This window comes from Barbus barbus (assembly GCF_936440315.1).
Source record: "Barbus barbus genome assembly, chromosome: 2".
NCBI lineage: Eukaryota > Metazoa > Chordata > Actinopteri > Cypriniformes > Cyprinidae > Barbus > Barbus barbus.
The window spans coordinates 33,525,215-33,545,028 of record NC_136730.1 but is presented as its reverse complement, the minus strand read 5'-3'; the positions used below and the strand labels follow the sequence as shown (position 1 = coordinate 33,545,028).

The window sequence follows — 19,814 nt, the reverse complement described above, 5'->3', positions numbered from 1 at the left end:
GATGATTCATTTTCCTTTGGCCACGTGCATTACAGGGACAAGGCCAGCAAGCGGACGTGCCGACTCATGCACAATCGATCGGAGGAGATTAATTGATAACTGCAACAATGGTATTAAAGCAAATGTGGAATGTAGAGGATGCAAACTGCAAGGAAAGTGAAAGTGTGCAAACTGAACAATGGTGGCATGATTTGGAACACTTTTAAAGCATAGATGGGCATTGACTGACAATTGATATTTTGTGCGTGAGCCTGTATGTGTGTATGTGTTTGTAAGTGTGTAGGTGAGTGGGTGGATTAATGAACAAAAAAAATAATCAAAAGTAATTTTATGACACCACTGGATCTACTCTATCATGTGACCACCACTATCCAGTACAGGAATGTGTTCTGTGACTATTATGTTGGCGGCAAGGATGCTGGACTATTATAGAAGAAAGAAATTCATAAAAAAAAAAAAAATGCCATTCCAAAACCACAGAATAAATGAATAAATTCTGTTTTAAAATATGTTTTGTTTGGAGAAATGGATGAAAAGGACAATAATGAGCTGTTTTGCCAGAAATGTTTCTTTTTGTTTTTCATGAAATATACTAGCAGTGAAAAACAAAGATAAGGTTTTTTTTTGGAGTAAACTCAATGTCAATGTCATTAAGTGTTAAAATGATTTTTTACCGAGTATAGAAATGAAGATTAAAATAAGGGAACCACTGATATTAATAACCATATTAATATCTGTTTAATACTGTATCATATTTTGCCAAAGCAACCATTGTTACCTTGACTTTATATCCTTAAAGGAATATTCTGGGGTTATTACAAGTTAAGCTTAACTGACCACATTCATGGCAATATGTTGACCACAAAAATTAATTTAAACTCATTAATTTCAGCTCATCACAAACAAATCTTTGAGGCATTTACAATGTCAGTGAATGGTGCAAATTGTAAGTGCTACATTACTCACTGTTCCAACAGTATCTAAACGATATGTGTGTAAACATGATTTCAGTGTGAAAAAGTTACACTACCATTCATTTTTTCAGCAAGGGTGCATTAAATTGATCAAAAGTGACAGTAAATAATTTTTTTCTCAGCTGAGATTAGGACTTTGCTTTCTGCAGACCAGTCAAGTTATTCCACACTGACTGAATTAATCATGTCTTTTTGAACTGTGCCTTATACACAGAGGCACTGTCATGTTAGAATAGAAAAGGGTCCTGTCCAAACTGTTGCTATAAAATTTGAAGCATTCCCTAGAATATCTCTATATGCTTAAACATTAAGATTTGTACTCATAGAAATTACTAAAGTAGTCAAACATGTTCATTAGAAGGGGGTGAACCAATACTTTTGGCAATATACTGTATATCCAATTTTGCACCCGTATCACCATGACTACTCCATAAACCTTAAAATTGTATTTTATAGCAATCAGAATTATGCCACAAATGCTGTCGACTGAGCTTACCTTGTATTAAACCCAGAAGCTTCAATAAAAAATTAAAAAATTAAAAAGGGACAGTGTACAGCACTGTTACGCACTCTTAGTAAAGGTAAGATGAAAATAGTTACTTTTTAAGTTACATAAGATTTTTACCCTTCTTTTGTTGCCATAAAAAGAGGGCAGGAGACTTGATTGCTAAATTATTCTCCCTCTTTTCCATTGTCATGTCCTGTCTATCTGCAGTTTGAGATAGTTGCTGAGGAAGGGCAGTGTGTGAGGCTGAGATAAAGACAGGGAAAGAGACGGATTGAGGGAAAGAGATAGGACGGACAGCACTGTCTGCAAGAGTGCTGATGCGGGACACAGAGAGAGGAAGAGCTAAAGTGAGCGAGCACAATGGATAGAGCTGGAAAAAATGAGAGAGGACATTGTGTCTGTAATGTGCGCGTTAGCGGTATTTTTGTCATGTAAGTACTTTGCCAGAATTTATCTCATCGCCAATAAAGCCCATTTAAGAATGGCTTAGGTGAAATGAGGGGGAGAAGATAACTTGAGCCGCGCGTGTGTGTGTGTGCATGGATGGATGGATGATTGCACAGACACTGTGTACATCTCTGACTTCTGTATTTGCCCACAGCAACAGACAGGTTTACAGCAGTTTCTGGGAACACAGACACAATAGGCAATAGTTATATCCAACCCAGGACTTCTGAATAATGGAGAGGAATCTGCATCATTAATGTCTAATTCTGACAGTCTTTTAAGAAAATGCTAAAACATGCAGACATTCAGTTGTGCATGTAGTCTTAAAGGGTTAGCTGACCCAAAAAATCATTTACTGACCCTGTTGCTGTATGACTTACTTTTTTAAAAAGGCATTTATTATGCTCATACAATGAAAGTCAAAGTGGTCCAGTGTTATTTTGGATTTCATGGACTTTCACTGTATGGACTACAGTATATATAAAACCTTTCATTTTCCACAGAATAAAGCCAGAAAGGTTTGTAGTGATACGAGGTTGAGAAAATTATGACTTTTTATTTTCAGGTGAACTATCCCTTTAAATGCCTTTCTTTTTACCTAATTTACAAACAAAAAACCCCCAAAAAAGCAAAAACAACAACAACAACAACAACAGCAACAGACTTTATAGAGTGAATGGCCGTAACCTTTGTTACGATCTGTGTTACATAATCAGATCCCAGTGGTCCTTATCATTTGAGAAGATTAAAGTTGGCTCAGTGCTTACTGTGACCATGACCGTGTATGTGTCTGAAAGAGATGGGCCAAAAAAGAGATGAGAAAATGTGCTATTTCTCACCAAGTGCCAAAGTGTGTGCGTGTGTGAGATGTAGCCTAAAATAAAGGACATCCAGCTCTACTTTACGTGCCTGCAGCAAATTCTGGCCCAATTTGACTAATTAAAACCAGTTTGATTGATGTTTACACACATACAGTTTATTCTTACAATGCTGCACTCAGCCAAATCAAACACATAAACTGGTTAATCTCTAATAGGCTGGCAACAGAATGGCCAACAATGAACTTGTCATCCAGGGCAGTCTCATAAGGGAAACATAACTGTAGCGATTTATAGCCTCGCACCACCAAAACTTCACTCTGGTGACATTCTCACCTCATTTCAGATGATTCCTTTAGACCTCTGCAACCTTTTATTATCAGGTCTATGAACAATGCAGGGGATAATATCACATGTTTGAGTGAATCAAAACACAGAAGCCAAACCTTATCCTTATTCCTAACCCTAACCTTACCAGCCAGGGTTATAAGTTTGTCAAGCACTTAGTAGGGTACCTTTCACCAATGTGCCGATATTCTAGGTTGCAACACTTTATGAATTACACTACCTAGGACAAAATAGGCAGATATAATTTGATCAGTCTACGTGACCGTTTTTATTTGACTATATGGAAAAAAGAAGCTAGATCCTTTTATGTTTCACAGAAGATAGAAATTATGGGTTTGAAATGTCATAACGGTAAGTAAAAGATGGCATCTTAATTTTTGGGTGAAGAAATCAGTGGAAATTATATATATATTAACGATAATTCCACTTATGATGGCACAAGAGAAACCTATTGGGGGATATGGCTACATGTTGGTTGCATGATGTTGGAAAGATTTTCTTCTGTTTGAAGAATTTCAAAGATTTCACCCACCCACCATTTTCTTCCATATTTAGTATAATTCACAATTATTGTGGCACAAAACACTATACTTAATTTGTGAGGAAGAGGATGACCACTCAAACATTCAAAGAGTATTTACAACTTCATCTCATTACGTGAATGTCTCTCGTCTTCAACAAAGCACTGGATTTGCTAGAGGCATAATTAAATTTGGTCATTTGCAGTACAACAGTCGTGATATTGTTAAATGGATTCTAGGCTAATTAAAACCTCTCAGTTGACTAGACTTCAAGGCTAAATGCAGTTAACTTTGATTACCTAATTGGTACGCATACTGTTCTGCAATATTCAATAATATCAGTTGTATGCATTCTTGCTAACTTCAAATATACTAGCAGACCTTATCTGGCAATTTGCCAGTTGCACAAGCTAACGAATTAGTCCAGAACAAGTTGTTGGCATGGTAACAATGCCACCTGGCTTTGGCAGCCAATTGGAGCTGTTGACTGTCAGAATGACAAAGAGATTTGTTTGCAGTGATTTACAAAGACTTGCCACAGCTCGAAAAGAAAACAAATCTGTAGATCATTCTGATGGCAACATTAAAAGGTAGAACATGAATTTGTACATGATGAAGGTTAACCCTATCAAAAAGCCCAGATAACCTCAGAAGACTAAAGCGATTTGTTTCTATTCCTCTAGAACATTTTATTTACTCTGCTCAACAAAAAGGATTTTGGTTTTGTTGGCCTATTAAATAGAATAGTTTAGCCCCAAAATAAAAAAATCTCTCACCCATTTACTCACCCTCATTTTGTTCCAAACCTGTATAAATGTTTTTGTACAGTGGAAACGTAAATTTGGGTATTTTTCCCAAATATCCTCTTTCGTGTTCCGCAGAGAAAAGAAAGTCAAAGAGGTTTGAAACAAAGTGTAAGCAAATTATGATACTGTCCAATGAAATCTAGGGATAGTTCACCCAAAAATAAAAATTTAGTCATGAATTACTCACCCTCAGGTCGTTCCAAACTAAGTCCTTTCATCTTCGGAAAACAACCAGAGAGCTTTCTGACCATCCATAAACAACTACACTGATTAAACCACTGATGTCACATGGACTATTTCTACCTTTACCTTTCTACTACCTTTCTGGGCCTTGAATGTGGTAGTTGCATTGCTGTCTATGCAGGGTTAGAAAGCTCTTGGATTTCATCAAAAATATCTTAAGTTGTGTTCCGAAGATGAACAAAGGTCTTATGGGTTTGTAATGACATGAGAGTAATTAATGACAGAATTTTCATTTTTGTGTGAACTATCCCTTTGATATCTTTCATATATCATAGCTTTTATTACATGGCAAATAAAGTAATAATTTAAGCTTTAAGAAAAAGTGCCTACAACTTTTGCAAAACTCGAAAAACGTACCTATACATAAACCAACATCTTTGGTTTTTCTTTTTTGGTGTCATTTCTTTTCACAGAAATTATGATTATAAGTGCAGTTTATCGATTATTGATCCTTGCACGCCATTCACCGGACATTTAATTTCCAAACGGCCATGACACACACAACAATAAATTTAATACAACATTGCTAGAATAAGTTTCATCTGTTTTGGACAATACTGAATGTGTTTTTAGTGCCACTCACTGGACGTTTCACTTTGAAAGAGTATCGAAATGTGCAAGATGCAACGTAAACATAATTTTGTAGAAATGTCGCCACAGGCACGTTTTTCCAATGAAATTAATCGAGTTGTTTCAGTTCCTGCGTTTGTTTTTCTCTACAATGCACCAGCAAAGGAACAGAGAACGTTCACTCTTCACAACTTTATCGTTCTAGTTTCCTGAACCACTGACCAACCCTGCTGAGAGCTTCAGCTACCTACTTTCTATTCTCTTCGCTCACACTCAGCTTCTCTCTTTGTCTTGATCTCTTTCAGCGGTGCATGGCCTGCACTTGTCATCTTCCCTGCAGTGCAAAGCCCACACTGGAGATAACAGCCAGTGCTAACACAAGACATACACACCACAGACCAGCTTCACACTGTGAATACCAAGCGCTAACTAGAGGCAAAGATGTTAGCGTTTCCAGCACGCGTATGTGTAATGTTCTCTTTAGGTGCTCTTGAGCCTAGCAAGATGTCTATGATGAAATTATGTAAAAAAAAAAACTCAAAGGTGTAATTTTCCAATTCCCTCTCAAGCCATTTGCCAGCAATGTTCTATATCTTAACAACAGCTAACTTTATTTATTTATGTCCAGATTAAGAGCTTTTATGCACTTTGTACGAAAATTATGCACTTTTTAAGGAAATTTCCTTCCTCGTTTGTATTGATTTTCTTTCTTTGTTACAGGCTCCAATGCCAGGAGCCCTTTTGCCATAAGCTTTTGGCCACAGTAGTGGGAAAAAAACCCTGAACAGGGTGCTTTAATCAAAACCCTCTGCTTAACTACAAGTCCACACATTGTACATATTGTCAGCTAATGGTTTGTTTATGCTGGCTTTCAGTATTCTCGGTGGCCTGGCGTAATTTGTTAACAGCAAATAACATAGGGTTTGACAGAGAGGCACTTAGCAGCCACATCATACTAAATAAATGTGAATGAATAAAACAAGGACATGCGTCCAGTGAAAATACATCATTTAGAGACAACAGCAGTGACCGGATACAAATAAGACTGCTAATCACAAAGACTTAGATGAGGCAGGGAAAGCAGAGAAAGCAGTTAGAGAATGAGTAGAAGGACAAATAATTGGGAATAAATGAAACCATGTAAATTTTTGGATCAAAATGTTAAAGAAGAATGTGAAGGAAGGAAAAAAACAATGGGGGAAAGAGAGTCCCATTTCCATTTCAATCAAGAATTGTTGCCTTGACAATTAACAAGTGTGAAAGCAAACGCAATCAATTTAATCAGCCATAGCAAAACAGAAGCACCCAGAATCATTGAAGATACACATTTAGAGTCTGTTTTTTCTCAATTAACATCTTCAGTTTTCAGCGTAACCTCATAGTAACCTCTCCTACATGTTCATGCCCACCGAACAGCATAACACAAGATAGATGTGTGGGCTGCCTGTGAATCTGGAATCATGTAAAACATGTAAGTGTGCAAGCAAAACAAAATTGCTTTTCCAAAGCCCTTCCCATGCATCTGGGAAGGCATGGAATTAATTAGCTACAAACGTACATTACAGATGTTGTGACAGAATGACTTCGTCATCATGATTTGCTATTTTCTATTATTGGTCTCTGGATAGAAGATGTACACTGAAAATAAAGAAAGCAATAAAAACGTTTGAGTTAGGTTGATTTATTTTCTATCAGGAATAGTTACAAACAATTCTATTTCAGATCTGTTCTTTCTGTTAAACTTTGAATTAATAATAATAACAAAAAAAAAAAAAAGCTTTGCTATCACGTGAATACATTACTTTATAAAAGCAGTTATTTAATATTGTAATAATGTATTACAATATTACTGTTTTTACTATATTTTTGATTAAATAAATGGAGCCTTGGGAAGCAAAAGAGTTTTCTTTCAATTAAAAAAAAAAAATACCAACCCATAATTTTGTATTTTCCATATAAATACTGTTAATGATGGAATGTGGCAAAACTGAGAGTAAATACTAACATTTCAATATTTATAGAAAGACTTCTGTATAAATACATAACTAAAGTCACATTACTTGAGACTGATTTCAGTCAGTTTTAAATGTACTGAGAGAATTATCCTCATGGACAGACAAGGGAGCTCATACAGAGTGTGACCATTCGCCCTCTAAATCTTGTCTGTGTCTGCAGCGGCAGTGAGAACCATGCTTGGTTCATTCTTCACATCTGTAGATGTGTGGCTAGCTTCACCATATCTCTCTTTTATGAGGTGATGCTTGGGGTGCTGAATATGAAATGATCCATTATGCTCCATTTCTACAGAAGTGTGTTGCTGCGCCTCTGCACACAGTAAAGGGAGTTCTGCCACTCTCAAATGTGAGTTTCACAGGAAGTCTTGTTTAGGAAAAAACGGCTCAGTTTATACTGGAGGGCCTTTCTATCCTGGCTGTAATGTAGCTGATGAGTATCTGTCCATTCTAGAATTTATTATTAATTTTCTGTAATTATTGAGCATGGAGTAATGTGCATGTCCACCGTTATACTTTATCTTGCTTTTGTGTACATTTGTTTTTTGTGTAAGTCCATGATGTTTTTTTTTTCCATCAACTAATATATTCATTATGAATTTTATGTGGGCTCCCTCTTCTTCTTTCTAAAGCCACAGGAAGCAGAAGCCTTGGAGGATGAGAGGAGATTACAAGGGGTTTTGTGTGTTTTTTTTTGTGAGAGGTCGACCTTTAAGGCCGAGCAGTGTAATGATCTCCTACACCTTGTCTGTGTCTCCGGTTGCAGTAGAGAGTATAATTGAGGTGTAGATATAAAAGGAAGATCATTAAAACTGCTATCTCTCTTTCTTGCCCTCACCTTTGGATCCCTCTCCATTGTTTTTATTTCTGCCTACTACTACCTTCCTACTGTTCTGAGACCTTTGGCTGAGACACTTTCAGTGAAGAAAAAAAGTGAATAATTATACAAAAATATAAATAAATATAATATTTTCTACCACCAGCAGCGCTTCAGTGGACCCCTTAAATATTTCATGTTTCTTTATATACATTCTTTTTCAGAAGGTAGTCGTGCAATACACAAAATAACATGCAGTGATCCGATGATTCAAGGCCCTGTCCATATGCTTAGCACTTTGGCTAAAGTATGAGTTTGTGTGTCAAGTATCGCAGGAATAGATGCCGACACTCTTTCATGTTGGATTCTTGAAACGCCACCACTGTCCAGATTCCCCCTGATACACTCATCCAGCCCAGTACAGCGAAACACCTCACATCACAGCATAAAAGCTCAAACCGACAAAAAAACATTCTCTTTTTGGATTTCCACTCATCTTTATCCATCTACCCACTCAGTCCTCTCTCTCTCAATCTTGACTTTTTGTTGCTGCTTTCAAAGGCGGTCACAGCAATTCCCAACCGCAAAATCCCCATTAAGCTTCAAAGCTCCATTTACTCCTCCCTCTTCAACATGTGCATATATGTGTGCATGTGTGTGACAGAGCGCTTTACTGTAAGGTGTTCAGCTCATAAGCATGTAACTAGGTAACTGAAATGCGAACATTACCTTTAGCAATTTCTAAATACTGATTAATGGGTCAAATTAAGGGGTCAAATTAAGATTTAATTTCAACTCAATTTCATAGAAATGATGTTGTCTTAAAGAGATAAAATTTTAAAATTTTTGTTTATACAAAAATTTACGTATGACTATCGTTCTTCTGTGGTCCTTTTTTTTGCAAAATGACTCACAATGGCTTTCAATGGAAGTCAAAGGTTACCAAAATTCTTCAAGTCAAACAAGTTCAGAAGGGCATAAGGGTGGGTAAACAATGACAGATTTTTGGTTGAAAAACCCCTTGAGTCTGTCATTTCTGTACAACTACTGTAACCAAACAAATACTGTGTGCTATTGGTTTAACAGAGTCACAGAGCCACAGTTTACACTTTTTTTCAGAGGAATCAGCCTATAAATGGCTTACTTACAGTTGTCTCTGCATATTAAGCTGGAATAGAAGAAAAATGACACACTTCAGCTCTAACTCTGATCCATGTGAGTGTGCATTATGTGTGAGATTCGAGCTGTATACTTCTGATGTGATTCTTTCGGAAACAGCTGTTCGGAATGTAAGACCATTACTCATACTCTCAATGTTACTGTATCTTCCCTAAAACGAATCTCTCCCTCTCCATTCCTCTCCAAAGGCTTTTTCCATCTTATTGTGCCTGTTCCTCCTACTCTCATCTCTCAATTTCCTTCTTCCTCCCACTTTTCTCCCTGCTCTCTTTCTCTGCTGAGATCTCGGCTCTTTTGATATGAATGATACATGTATTCCTTAACGATCTTTGTCACAACGTCACTGCAACAATTCTCATTAATGATTAATCTCAAAGTCTTCGATACACAACAAACCGCAATACTCCAACTACACACAAACAACTGAACATGCACCAACTTTACCTAAGAGCCAATTAAATGAATGCAGCAAATAAGCCAATTAAATGCATGAAGCATCAGCTGAAGATCAAGTCAAATCCTACAAAGACTAATGGAAATGAAGATGAGAGGCAAAGAAAGATTTCCAAGTAATGATTGCTTAATTTAACACTAACTTATGTTTTTATGATAGAATATGTTTTTCACTAGTGAATGAATGAACGACTTGACCGTTTCAAGATTTATTTTTTTCAGTTTTTTTATTTATTTACGTAATCAACTTAAAAATGTAAACACAACATGATTCAAATAATATTTTCTTTATTAACAATTAAAGAATGTGTAGCACAAAATAAGTTGTCAACATGGTGTAAGTGTGAAACAAATTCGCTTGTTAAATATCTTTGCAAAAAAGATGAATGAAATATGAAGGCACTTACTGTACAAACTTGTCTTAAACATATATATGTTCAGAAATAATGTACGAAAAATGCTAAAAAGTCTCAAAAAGTCAAGTCATTGCACTATGCTGCTTTTCTATACTCTCATCTAGCGATATGTTCTACTTACTGTCCATTAAAGAGCATGTCACACACGGTTAATAAATTAGCATGTGCTTAGAGAATGTGACATTTTAAAAACTCTCTCTTTAATGTAGTTATCCATTGCATAACAGCACTGTAATTTTTAGAGCTTGATAGCCCATGGCCACTTTCATGCTTTCATTGTATTAGAAAAGTGCAGCATGAACATTCTTCAAAGTTTCTCCATGCAGTCACCTTGTCACAACGGTCTGGAACAACATGAGGGTGAGTAAATGGCAGAACATGTGAGTGCTCCAGAGTGGGCATGATTTACCCTGTAGCAGATTCGTCATCTTGGTGTTCTCAATCGCTCCATGATCACTCCGATACTGCTCCATCACAAACATAAAATATGAGCGATAAGTGGAAAACCTGGAGTGGAGCTGGAATGGAGTGATTACAGAGCACTTTAAGCGGGAGGGGGAACTGCTGTTGCTCTGCTCGGCTCATACACTCATAATGACATTTCTGGGGAAACTAACTCTAAGCTCAAGTGATCCTACTGATCTATTTCATGTGAGTGTTATTCTCCAGTTCATTTTCTCAGCACAGATAAGCAGTTCAAGCACAGATAAGGCTGCCTAACTTTCCATGAGCCTCTGTTATTGTTATACACTGCAGTCTGATCTTACTCTATTTCCAAAGTTCACTGATTTCTGTACAAAGTGTCTCCAGATAGCAGTGAAAGGCAGATAATGGTTGAAAGAGGTGATCAGACGCAGAGATGTAAAACATGCTAGGAAGAATAGAAGAAGCAAGTAAAGTAAAGTAAAAAAAGTAAAGACAGATTGAGACTGAGGCACATCAGTAGACCATCTGGCTTTGATTTAATACTTCCTGAATGGCCTTTCTTCAATGATACACTTCACCAAAAGCTTCCCCTCTCTTTCCCTTATCCTGTTATTCCTGCACTCATCTCGTTGTCCTTGCAATCATTTTTCAACCATAGCATCATCTCTGAAAATACGCCGGCAAACAAACAAGTCACATCAAAACCAAGTAAGAAATGGCTCAAAGCAAGAAACGCCACAGACAGACAAGCTCTCAGCACAGAAACCTTTTCAAGTATATTAGACTGCTACTTAAGCACATCCCTCTCTTTTCCTCAGTCTTTCACATGCTGCCATCTTCATGCTCTCCATATATCCTCTCCCAGAGAAGAGACACATCTTTTTCAAATTTGCACTTTTGTGGGTAGATCTAAAGAAGACTTCAGCAACTTTAATTTGTAAAGAAAACCCTAAAGGCACATTAGATCAGATCACATTAGATGTGGCACATTCGCAAAGTGAATTTCAGCACAATGTGATGATTTATCATATAATATTTGCATACTCTCAAGGTTAGTTAGTGTTAAAACACTTTCTCCTAAATCCCAGTGTAATTTGCAGAGACAACTATAAAGAAGCCATTCATAGGCTGATTTCTGAAAAGAGCGAACACCGTGAATGTTGGGTTAAGGAGTGGTGTGCTTTTTTTTGCACATCCATATGATGCTGCTAATTATGGAAGATTGTGAGTTAATTTTTAGTAATTTATACCTTATTTTTTATTGTATCTTTATTTCTCGAAACTGCATCTTTAAATTGACAGTTCATCCATAAACGAAAATTTAATTTCATTGTTTACCAATTACATTGTTTATTGTTAGACTTTTTTTTTTCTGTGGAATATAAAATATATTTTGAGAAATGTCTCAGGACTCTTTTTGCTCAACAAAGTGAAGTCAATGATTCTCAAAACTAGTTACCAACATTATAATATCTTATTTCAAAATTCCTTTCTTAAAAATAAATAAATTATATATATATATATATATTACCTTTATTAGACATGAATTGCATTAACAAGGTGAGTGTTCCTAAAATGTTTCCAAATGCATTAAGCATAAATTGACTTTATAACTAAACACTTTAAACTGTTTAACAACTGCTTTCAAATCCAACTGGTCTCTGTGCTCATATTTGTAGGTAAAAAAAATACAATTTACAAACTATGACTATAAACTATAAACTAATACTTTTCAAAATATTCATAAGTGCTTTTTTATTGCATACTTATGAATTGTTAACATTTTATTTGGAATACAAAATTCTATGTAAATATATATAAAATAATGAATCCCTTTTTATCAACGCATTATACTATATGTTCTATAAATATTCAAAAGAGTACACTGTTCCTCAGATATCACAAACTAACATCAAATAAATTTAAATACATTTGCATGCTATTGTCACTCATTCAGAATGCTTAACGACTAATGGGATAACCTACAGTATGTATATATTTCAACACTCTGCAACATAAAAACAAATCATTTTTATTTTGAGAAGTGTGCAGTAATCGTAAAAGCTCTGGGCTCGCTGCATTGCATGGAGGTGGTTTTCAGCTTTGGCATCGACAGGTCTTTCTCTTTGTCTCCGAAATGAGAAAAACACTGCAACCAGTGCCTCTTCTTAGAAAGACATGCTTGTTGGTGACAGTTGCTATGGGCACTACCAACTCACACGTCATTTACACTTACCATCTCTCCCACTGTGTTGCTCTTTTGCCTGTTCTGCCACCTCGTGCACCCCCCACCCTTTCTCTTCTCCTCCTTATGTCCATTTACTCCCTACTTCATGCACACACACTACATTTGCTCCAACAGTTTTCAGGTTAGTGTGATCTGGTGTTCAGACATCTCATCTATAAAGATAACGAGTCTTAGGAGAGATTCCACTTGTGAAATATTGCAGGCAGAAGAATTCATTTTGGCTAATTGGACGGTGTCTGATCGGCTGATGAAACTAGCTCTGCTCTGCCAGTATGGCATGACTAGTGTACCATTTTTTTTATGACCATTTTAAATATGGCCATTTTGGCCACCAAAAAAAACACTCACATAAAAAAAATACAAACACACATACAAACTGCTTGAGTACAATTGTAGAAGCATCCAAAAATTCTGAATGACAGTAGTCATTAGTGAACTAATCTTGACAATTTCAAGAGATTCATAATCCTGAAATATGACAGCCAACTGAGAGATTAGGCTATTACGCAAAATGCTTTGGGGCATGTAAGAAACTGGCATGACTGCAATAACAACAACAACAACAACAACATCAGTGACTAATAAATGTTCTGAGTCACCAAGCCCTTGTTTTAAATAATATCAACATACTGAGAGCAACTTAAAGACGCCCAAATCTTGCTCCACATGGCTTTATACTACACATCAAATATGCTCTGACTGACTGTGGTTGTGTAACATTATGCAGTATTTTTGCTTTCGGCTTGGACATACAAGCCTATTGTCATATACCTTATTTTCTGTCCTTCTGGCCTGATTATTAGTCAACAGTCTTTCAAAAAAGTCCCTACTCTCTGTAATATCTGTATGCACTTGACTACTGTTGGTTGCGACAGTCTCAGATCTCTATAAAAAAGTGCCTTTATGTCTTAAGAACCTCTGATCCCTTGAGCTTCTGTGGATTTTTGAAACAGCGTCACTGTCAAAGGGCTCGTCTGATACAAAAGAAGTAGAAATTTTTAGAAGTCAGGGAGCCTAAATGTGTTCTCAGTTGACACGGGTAAAGATAAATCACTAAATTCAACAAAATACATAACATAAAACATTTGCGTGAAAACTCCCTTCCAACATTTCAATGTATGGCCTTAAATATGACCAAGGAGTTCTACAGTTCCTGGAGAAGGCTATACCTCAGCATTGTCATTCAGACACAATTACCTTGGAATGGAAGTTTTTACAGCATTAAAACAGTTGATAACCAACCAACCTTACATGTGATGCTCTGGGGTGCCATTAAATCAGCCAATTCCTAAAGGATCGGTTTTACACCTACCTTAACACCACGAACTCTGAACTCGGTGAGTGCTCTGTGCATTTTGGTTGCGGCGGTGGGGAGGTCTTTGCCACTGGCTATGACTTTAACCAGCAGTGAGTCATAATGAGGGGAGATGATGGCCCCCTGAAATGCAGACGCACTATCCAGACGAATGCCCATACCCTCTCCACTGCGGAACACCTGTTGAATGATGGGAGAGAAATAGAGATAAAGGTTTAAATCAGGAGAAATACTGCAAGAATGAGGATGAGTGTAAGCATAACAATACAGTTACAGTGCTGACACAGGGAATATTTTAGGTTTCACAAGGTTCTGTGTTTTGTCTTCTAGTGTTATATTATCAATGAAATACATTATTTTAGCTTATGTAATATTTTGATGATCAACATCATGATGATCAGATTCAATCTATTTAATAGATTATTAGCAATGCGTCATATGCTAACATTCAAAAGTCTGATGTCGGTAGGTTTTTAAGTGTTTTGAATGTCTCTTGAATGTGCAGCAAGGCTGTAAAAACAGCAATACTGTGAAATATCATACAAATTAAAAAAATGTTTTCTAATTAAGAAATGTGAAAATGTAATTCATTCCTGTGATGGCAAAGCTGAATCTTCAGCAGCCATTACTCCAGTCTTCAGTGCCACATGACCCTTCAATTTTGTGCAATTCAGGATTCGAGTAGAACATTTAAAAGAACAGCATTTATTTCAAATAAAAGTCTTTACTGTCATTCATATATATATATATATATATATACACACACACACACACACACACTATAATTGGTTGGTAAAGAAGTAAACAAAAATAAATAAATAAAAATAATAATTAATTGATAAAAAACTAATTAGTTTTCTGCTTCAAATAAAGCAAAAACTGTCATAAACAAGCAGGCCTGGTTTTGTGGGATTTGTTTTCCCACATATTAAAACACCTTGAGCAGTCAAGTCGGACACTTTATGTTCCCCGTATGAGATGCTCACACAGTGTTTGCTTTCTTTATAGCAAATAGAATAGATTTAATATTTGTCAAATAAACAGATGTATTCTACATGTAAAAACCAGAAAGGCTTTTCAGTGAATAGGTTATGTGCTTCTTAAAAGAGTGTTTAATATAAGAGTATATTATTTAAATGCCAATAAAAAGGGATCTATTTATCATTGTATGTCCATAAACATGATACAATACACCATCAATATTACATGACAAAGGGTTTTACTGTTATAAAATCACTAATTTGCGAGCATTACGGGAAGTGAAAGTGTCAGAATAAACATGAAACACACATCATTGTTGTCGTCATTGATTGAGTCATGAATCGTGAAATAGCTGTGTTGTTATCAGAGCTCGTGCAGCCACTCTGAAGAAACTGCAAAGACTGAGCCAGCCAAATCGCTCTCTCAGGACCCTACTGGTCACAATTATAGCTCTAAAGCCTAACCACACACACAGACATAAACCGCTTCAGCAACAATTAAAGCAACACTTTAATAAAGCTTTAATTCATTTTTCATTTCATGGGTATGTTCTTCAGTGCAGTGCTGTAGCATTGTGAGTCTCGGCATGCATGCATTATTTATGCTGCAATCAGCCTGCTGTGCCACATATTAGTACAAAATAATCGCATTACATAACCAACTATGCCAGTTCTTGCTGAGGTCATTCTCTCCTCATATAAAGTAGGTTTATCAAAAAAATATTTGTGAATAAAAAAAGAAGAAAAAAGAAATGTCACAGGGTGCAGGAATGGTTATTAAAACACTGCTTTGACTTTAATGTAATGCTGACTGGTGCTCAGACATGTTTGAATTTAATTTTTTGTTGCTGTTTGTTTCAGTATATTGCCACTGGAACCTATAGCTGAAAAGTAATCAGAAATTATGTTAATTTTAAATAGTTTTTAGAACAAGTTACAATTCATCTAAGGATTCAATTTTGTCTGATCTAGGTCTGTCAAAATGAACACAATACATTAACACTAGCGATTAAGAAACTCTGTTAATTCTAGAGTTTAAAGTGTTAATTTCTTTTAACACAGTTAACACAATTATATATTTCTCTCTGTTCTGTGTAATTTTGGTAACACTGGTAAGAACCTCTGGAAAAGTATAAGCACAAGTGTCATTATTCAACAAACACTTTTTTACTAAGCTGTCTAAATGGGGACACTGTACTATAACCAAACCCCTAACAGATTTTTTTTAAAATACAAGAATCTTTACAAAAGTCAATTGTTATACTGCTTTTTTTCTTTTAAATGATGACATACCTAGGAGGTTTTGGAGATTTTGTCATTTTAAATTAAGCAAATTAAATAATCAACATGGGACATTTAACAACAATTCAACAGAACATCCTTATCAACAAAAATCAACAAGCATGAAACACCATTATTCTTGGAAACGTTAAAGCAGGCGTGTCCAATCCTGCTCCTAGCATGCACTCTGCTGCCATGTTCAGCTCCAACACACCTGGGGGCTGCTTTCAGCCCCGAAAAAAATGGTGCAAAACGTTTATTAAACAGAAACAGTGATGCGTTGAACACCCTGTTCTGATGACGCAAGGGTTGCAACTACTGCAGCTGAGAAAGCCACTCTCTGTGTTCTTTTTGAAGAAGCCTGATAAAATCGCTATAAATCCTTTTTTAATACTGCAAAATACGCTCGATGTTACAGTCACTGCCCTTGCCATCCAGAATAAAAGAGAACATCCCAATCGAGTGAAGGGATTTGTGGAAACTGTGGTTCCTAATTATTGTGATCCAACATTTGCCTCGCATTTCAGGATGAAAAGAAATTTCAGGTGAAGGATAATCCACATCTTACCTCGGAGACTGTGTTATGATCTATATGACCTTATTATTTTTATTGTGAGTATTAGGCTTCTCATTATCGCTGATCACTGTTGTTGTGCTATGATATTGTAATATTTACCATTATATAATCAGAGGAGCATAGAAAAGTTTATGAAAGTGTCACTCCACAATACAATAGCAAAATATATAAATATGTATAGTATTTTTATGTTACATTAATCAGTGTCTAGCACACCTTCCTGAGGAAAGGATATGGACCAGAAGACATTGCAATTACTACATATTTAGACAGACTTAAAGAAGTTCCAGATTTATACTTGTTCTCTTATTATTTCAGTTATTTTGCCTTTAATGTAAATAAACGTGCAAAAAATTATACTTGCTCTTGTGAATTTATTTAGATGTGAATTACATTTACTTACAAATTCATCATCATCATGTTGATACCTTTCATGTAAATACCTCAATCTATCCAACTGTGTTTGCTCTGCATGAAATTTTGATCAGATTGGAAGGGTTGGTACATACCTGAAGTAACATGATCAATAAGAAAAAAAATAAACACGTAAATACTTATGCAACTGTTTTCAAATCAGATTCAAAAATACCTTGTGTGCATGTGCAGTGCTGTGATGCATATTTTTAACCAGAGCACTTTTATAATAAGATATCTGTTTAGATATGTTTTACTTCTCACAAACATATAGAGATGGCTTTGTTTAATTAAAATACAAAAAAAAATCACATGTAAACAAAAAGCTGAATTGGATTGCAAAGTTTAAGGTTCATATAAACAGAACTTTCAGAATCTGAATTAGGATGGACAAAAAATGAGTGCATGTAAACATACATAATTTATAGTAAAACTCTGTTTTGTCATTGCATTCTTACGCTAAATACCAATACCAATAAATGCCAACAGTGAGTTGGGTGTGCATAGACAAAACAAAGTTGATACCTTTCAATACCTGTCTTGCCTTTATGTATAATGCACAAATATTCCACTGTAAGAGTTTTCCAAACAAACTGCCATACCCAGCTATTAAAAAGGATGATATGATAACTACAAAGGATATGAAATAAGATTATGATTACTTATTATAATCGACTGACAGCATTAGTCTACTCTTAGCAAAGATGCACATTCATACCCTAACACCAAAAACATTTATTTGTTCTGTGTTTAGAAAACGAAAGCAAAAATTCAAATCAATAAATGAGAGCATGCCAAGCGGGGGTCTATCTCCAATCACACATTAATCAGGGTATCATCAAGGCTTAATGATTAGACTGTATTGATCAGCCAAGATCCAGGTACCCAGATGCCCTTAAGCCAATTATTGATGTCTAAAATCCACAGGAGCTGCTTCTCAAGAGCTGCTTCCTTCATAATCAAAAGCAGCTCAGCGAGAGCAGGGAAACTGACCATTATAGAGAATCGTACTTTCATATGAGTTGTATGGAGCCTGTTACATTCATTATTACATTACAGCGACCCAGCAGGTTTCACCTCTCTCTTTCTTTGCTCTCCTTCCACCCCTCTACCCGCACAGTCCTCATTAAAATTTTCTGTCATTCATTTTCTGTTGAAACATTTTCTGTTGAAATCTCATTTCTAACTGTCTTCCAGTGGTTTAATGCCAATAACATCTTCACAAAGCACCAACAAACACACACACTTGTCTGAAAGCACATTTCAAAAAACATTTAATTTCAGAGCACAAGTTTCATGCCCACAAACATGTATGTTCTCTAGAAATCCCTTTGAGGGTACAAGGGTAATTAAAGTCATGCGCAATCTAAAATGACTTTAATCTAAGATCCTTGACATCGACTACAAGACTATTCAGCAAATGTTTGAAATGGGGACTTGTACTATATATTTAGTTGTGGTTGCTAAGGCACATATGTGACCCTGGACCAGAAAACCATTCATAAGGGTAAATGTTTCAAAATTTGAAAAGCTGAACAAATAAGCTTTCCATTGATGTATGGTTTGTTATGATAGGACAATATTTGGCTGAGATACAACTAGCCACTAACAACTACAACTTGAAAATCTGAGGATGCAAAAAAATTCACATATTGAGAAAGTCACATTTAAAGTTGTCCAAAAGAAGTTCTTAATGCATATTACTAATCAAAAAATAAGTTTTGATATAGGACATTTACAAGATATCTTCATGGAACATGATCTTAACTTAATATCCTAATGATTTATGGCATAAAAAATCGGTAATTTTGACCCATTCAATGTATTTTTGGCTATTGCTACAAATATACCCCAGCGACTTAAGACTGGTTTTGTGATCCAGGGTCACATATTAGTACTGCTCATATTTAGAGTCAAAGGCTCTTTCACTACTTTTGGGTAGCAAGTAACCACCTATCAACCCTCAGGAACATTGCATATCCAATGCATAGTATCACCCTGGAATACCATAATAAACGTTTCGCATGGACAAGCACCCCTCAGATATAAAAATCTGGTTTCTGAATGTCAGTCTTATCAGATTTTCTTTCTAACCCCAGTAGATACACTTGGTTGAAATATTAAATGTCTAATTAGCTGTGATTTCTCTTTCAATGTGTTGGCAGAGAAACTCTCTCCCTTTGCACTACCTGCAAGCTCACCAGAGCACGATACTGACACAATTTTGCCTACATACATACACACTAATTGAAAATACTGTTCAAGCAACTCCAATTAAAAACTGTAGCCGTAAGCAGTAATCATCGGGACCCGTGTAGAATGGAAAAGGGGACAATATAACCACAATAGCCATTGTGAAAAAATACCAATCTCCTTTATCACAGTTGTAAAGGTTTGTGGATTTTTTTTAAATTACAGTGGTTTCTATCCCTGGAAATTGATTAAATGTGTCATCAGATTG

General features: G+C 35.9%; 1 protein-coding gene across 1 annotated transcript in view; it reads right to left on the bottom strand.

The window, feature by feature from the left end:
• The window catches only part of pcxb (pyruvate carboxylase b), a 189,721-nt gene that overhangs the window by 76,111 nt on the left and 93,796 nt on the right, over positions 1–19,814 (bottom strand). Inside the window, exon 10 of the mRNA XM_079441073.1 lies at positions 14,099–14,281. Coding sequence (XP_079297199.1) covers positions 14,099–14,281 — 183 coding nt within the window. The remainder of the gene's footprint in view (positions 1–14,098; positions 14,282–19,814) is intronic.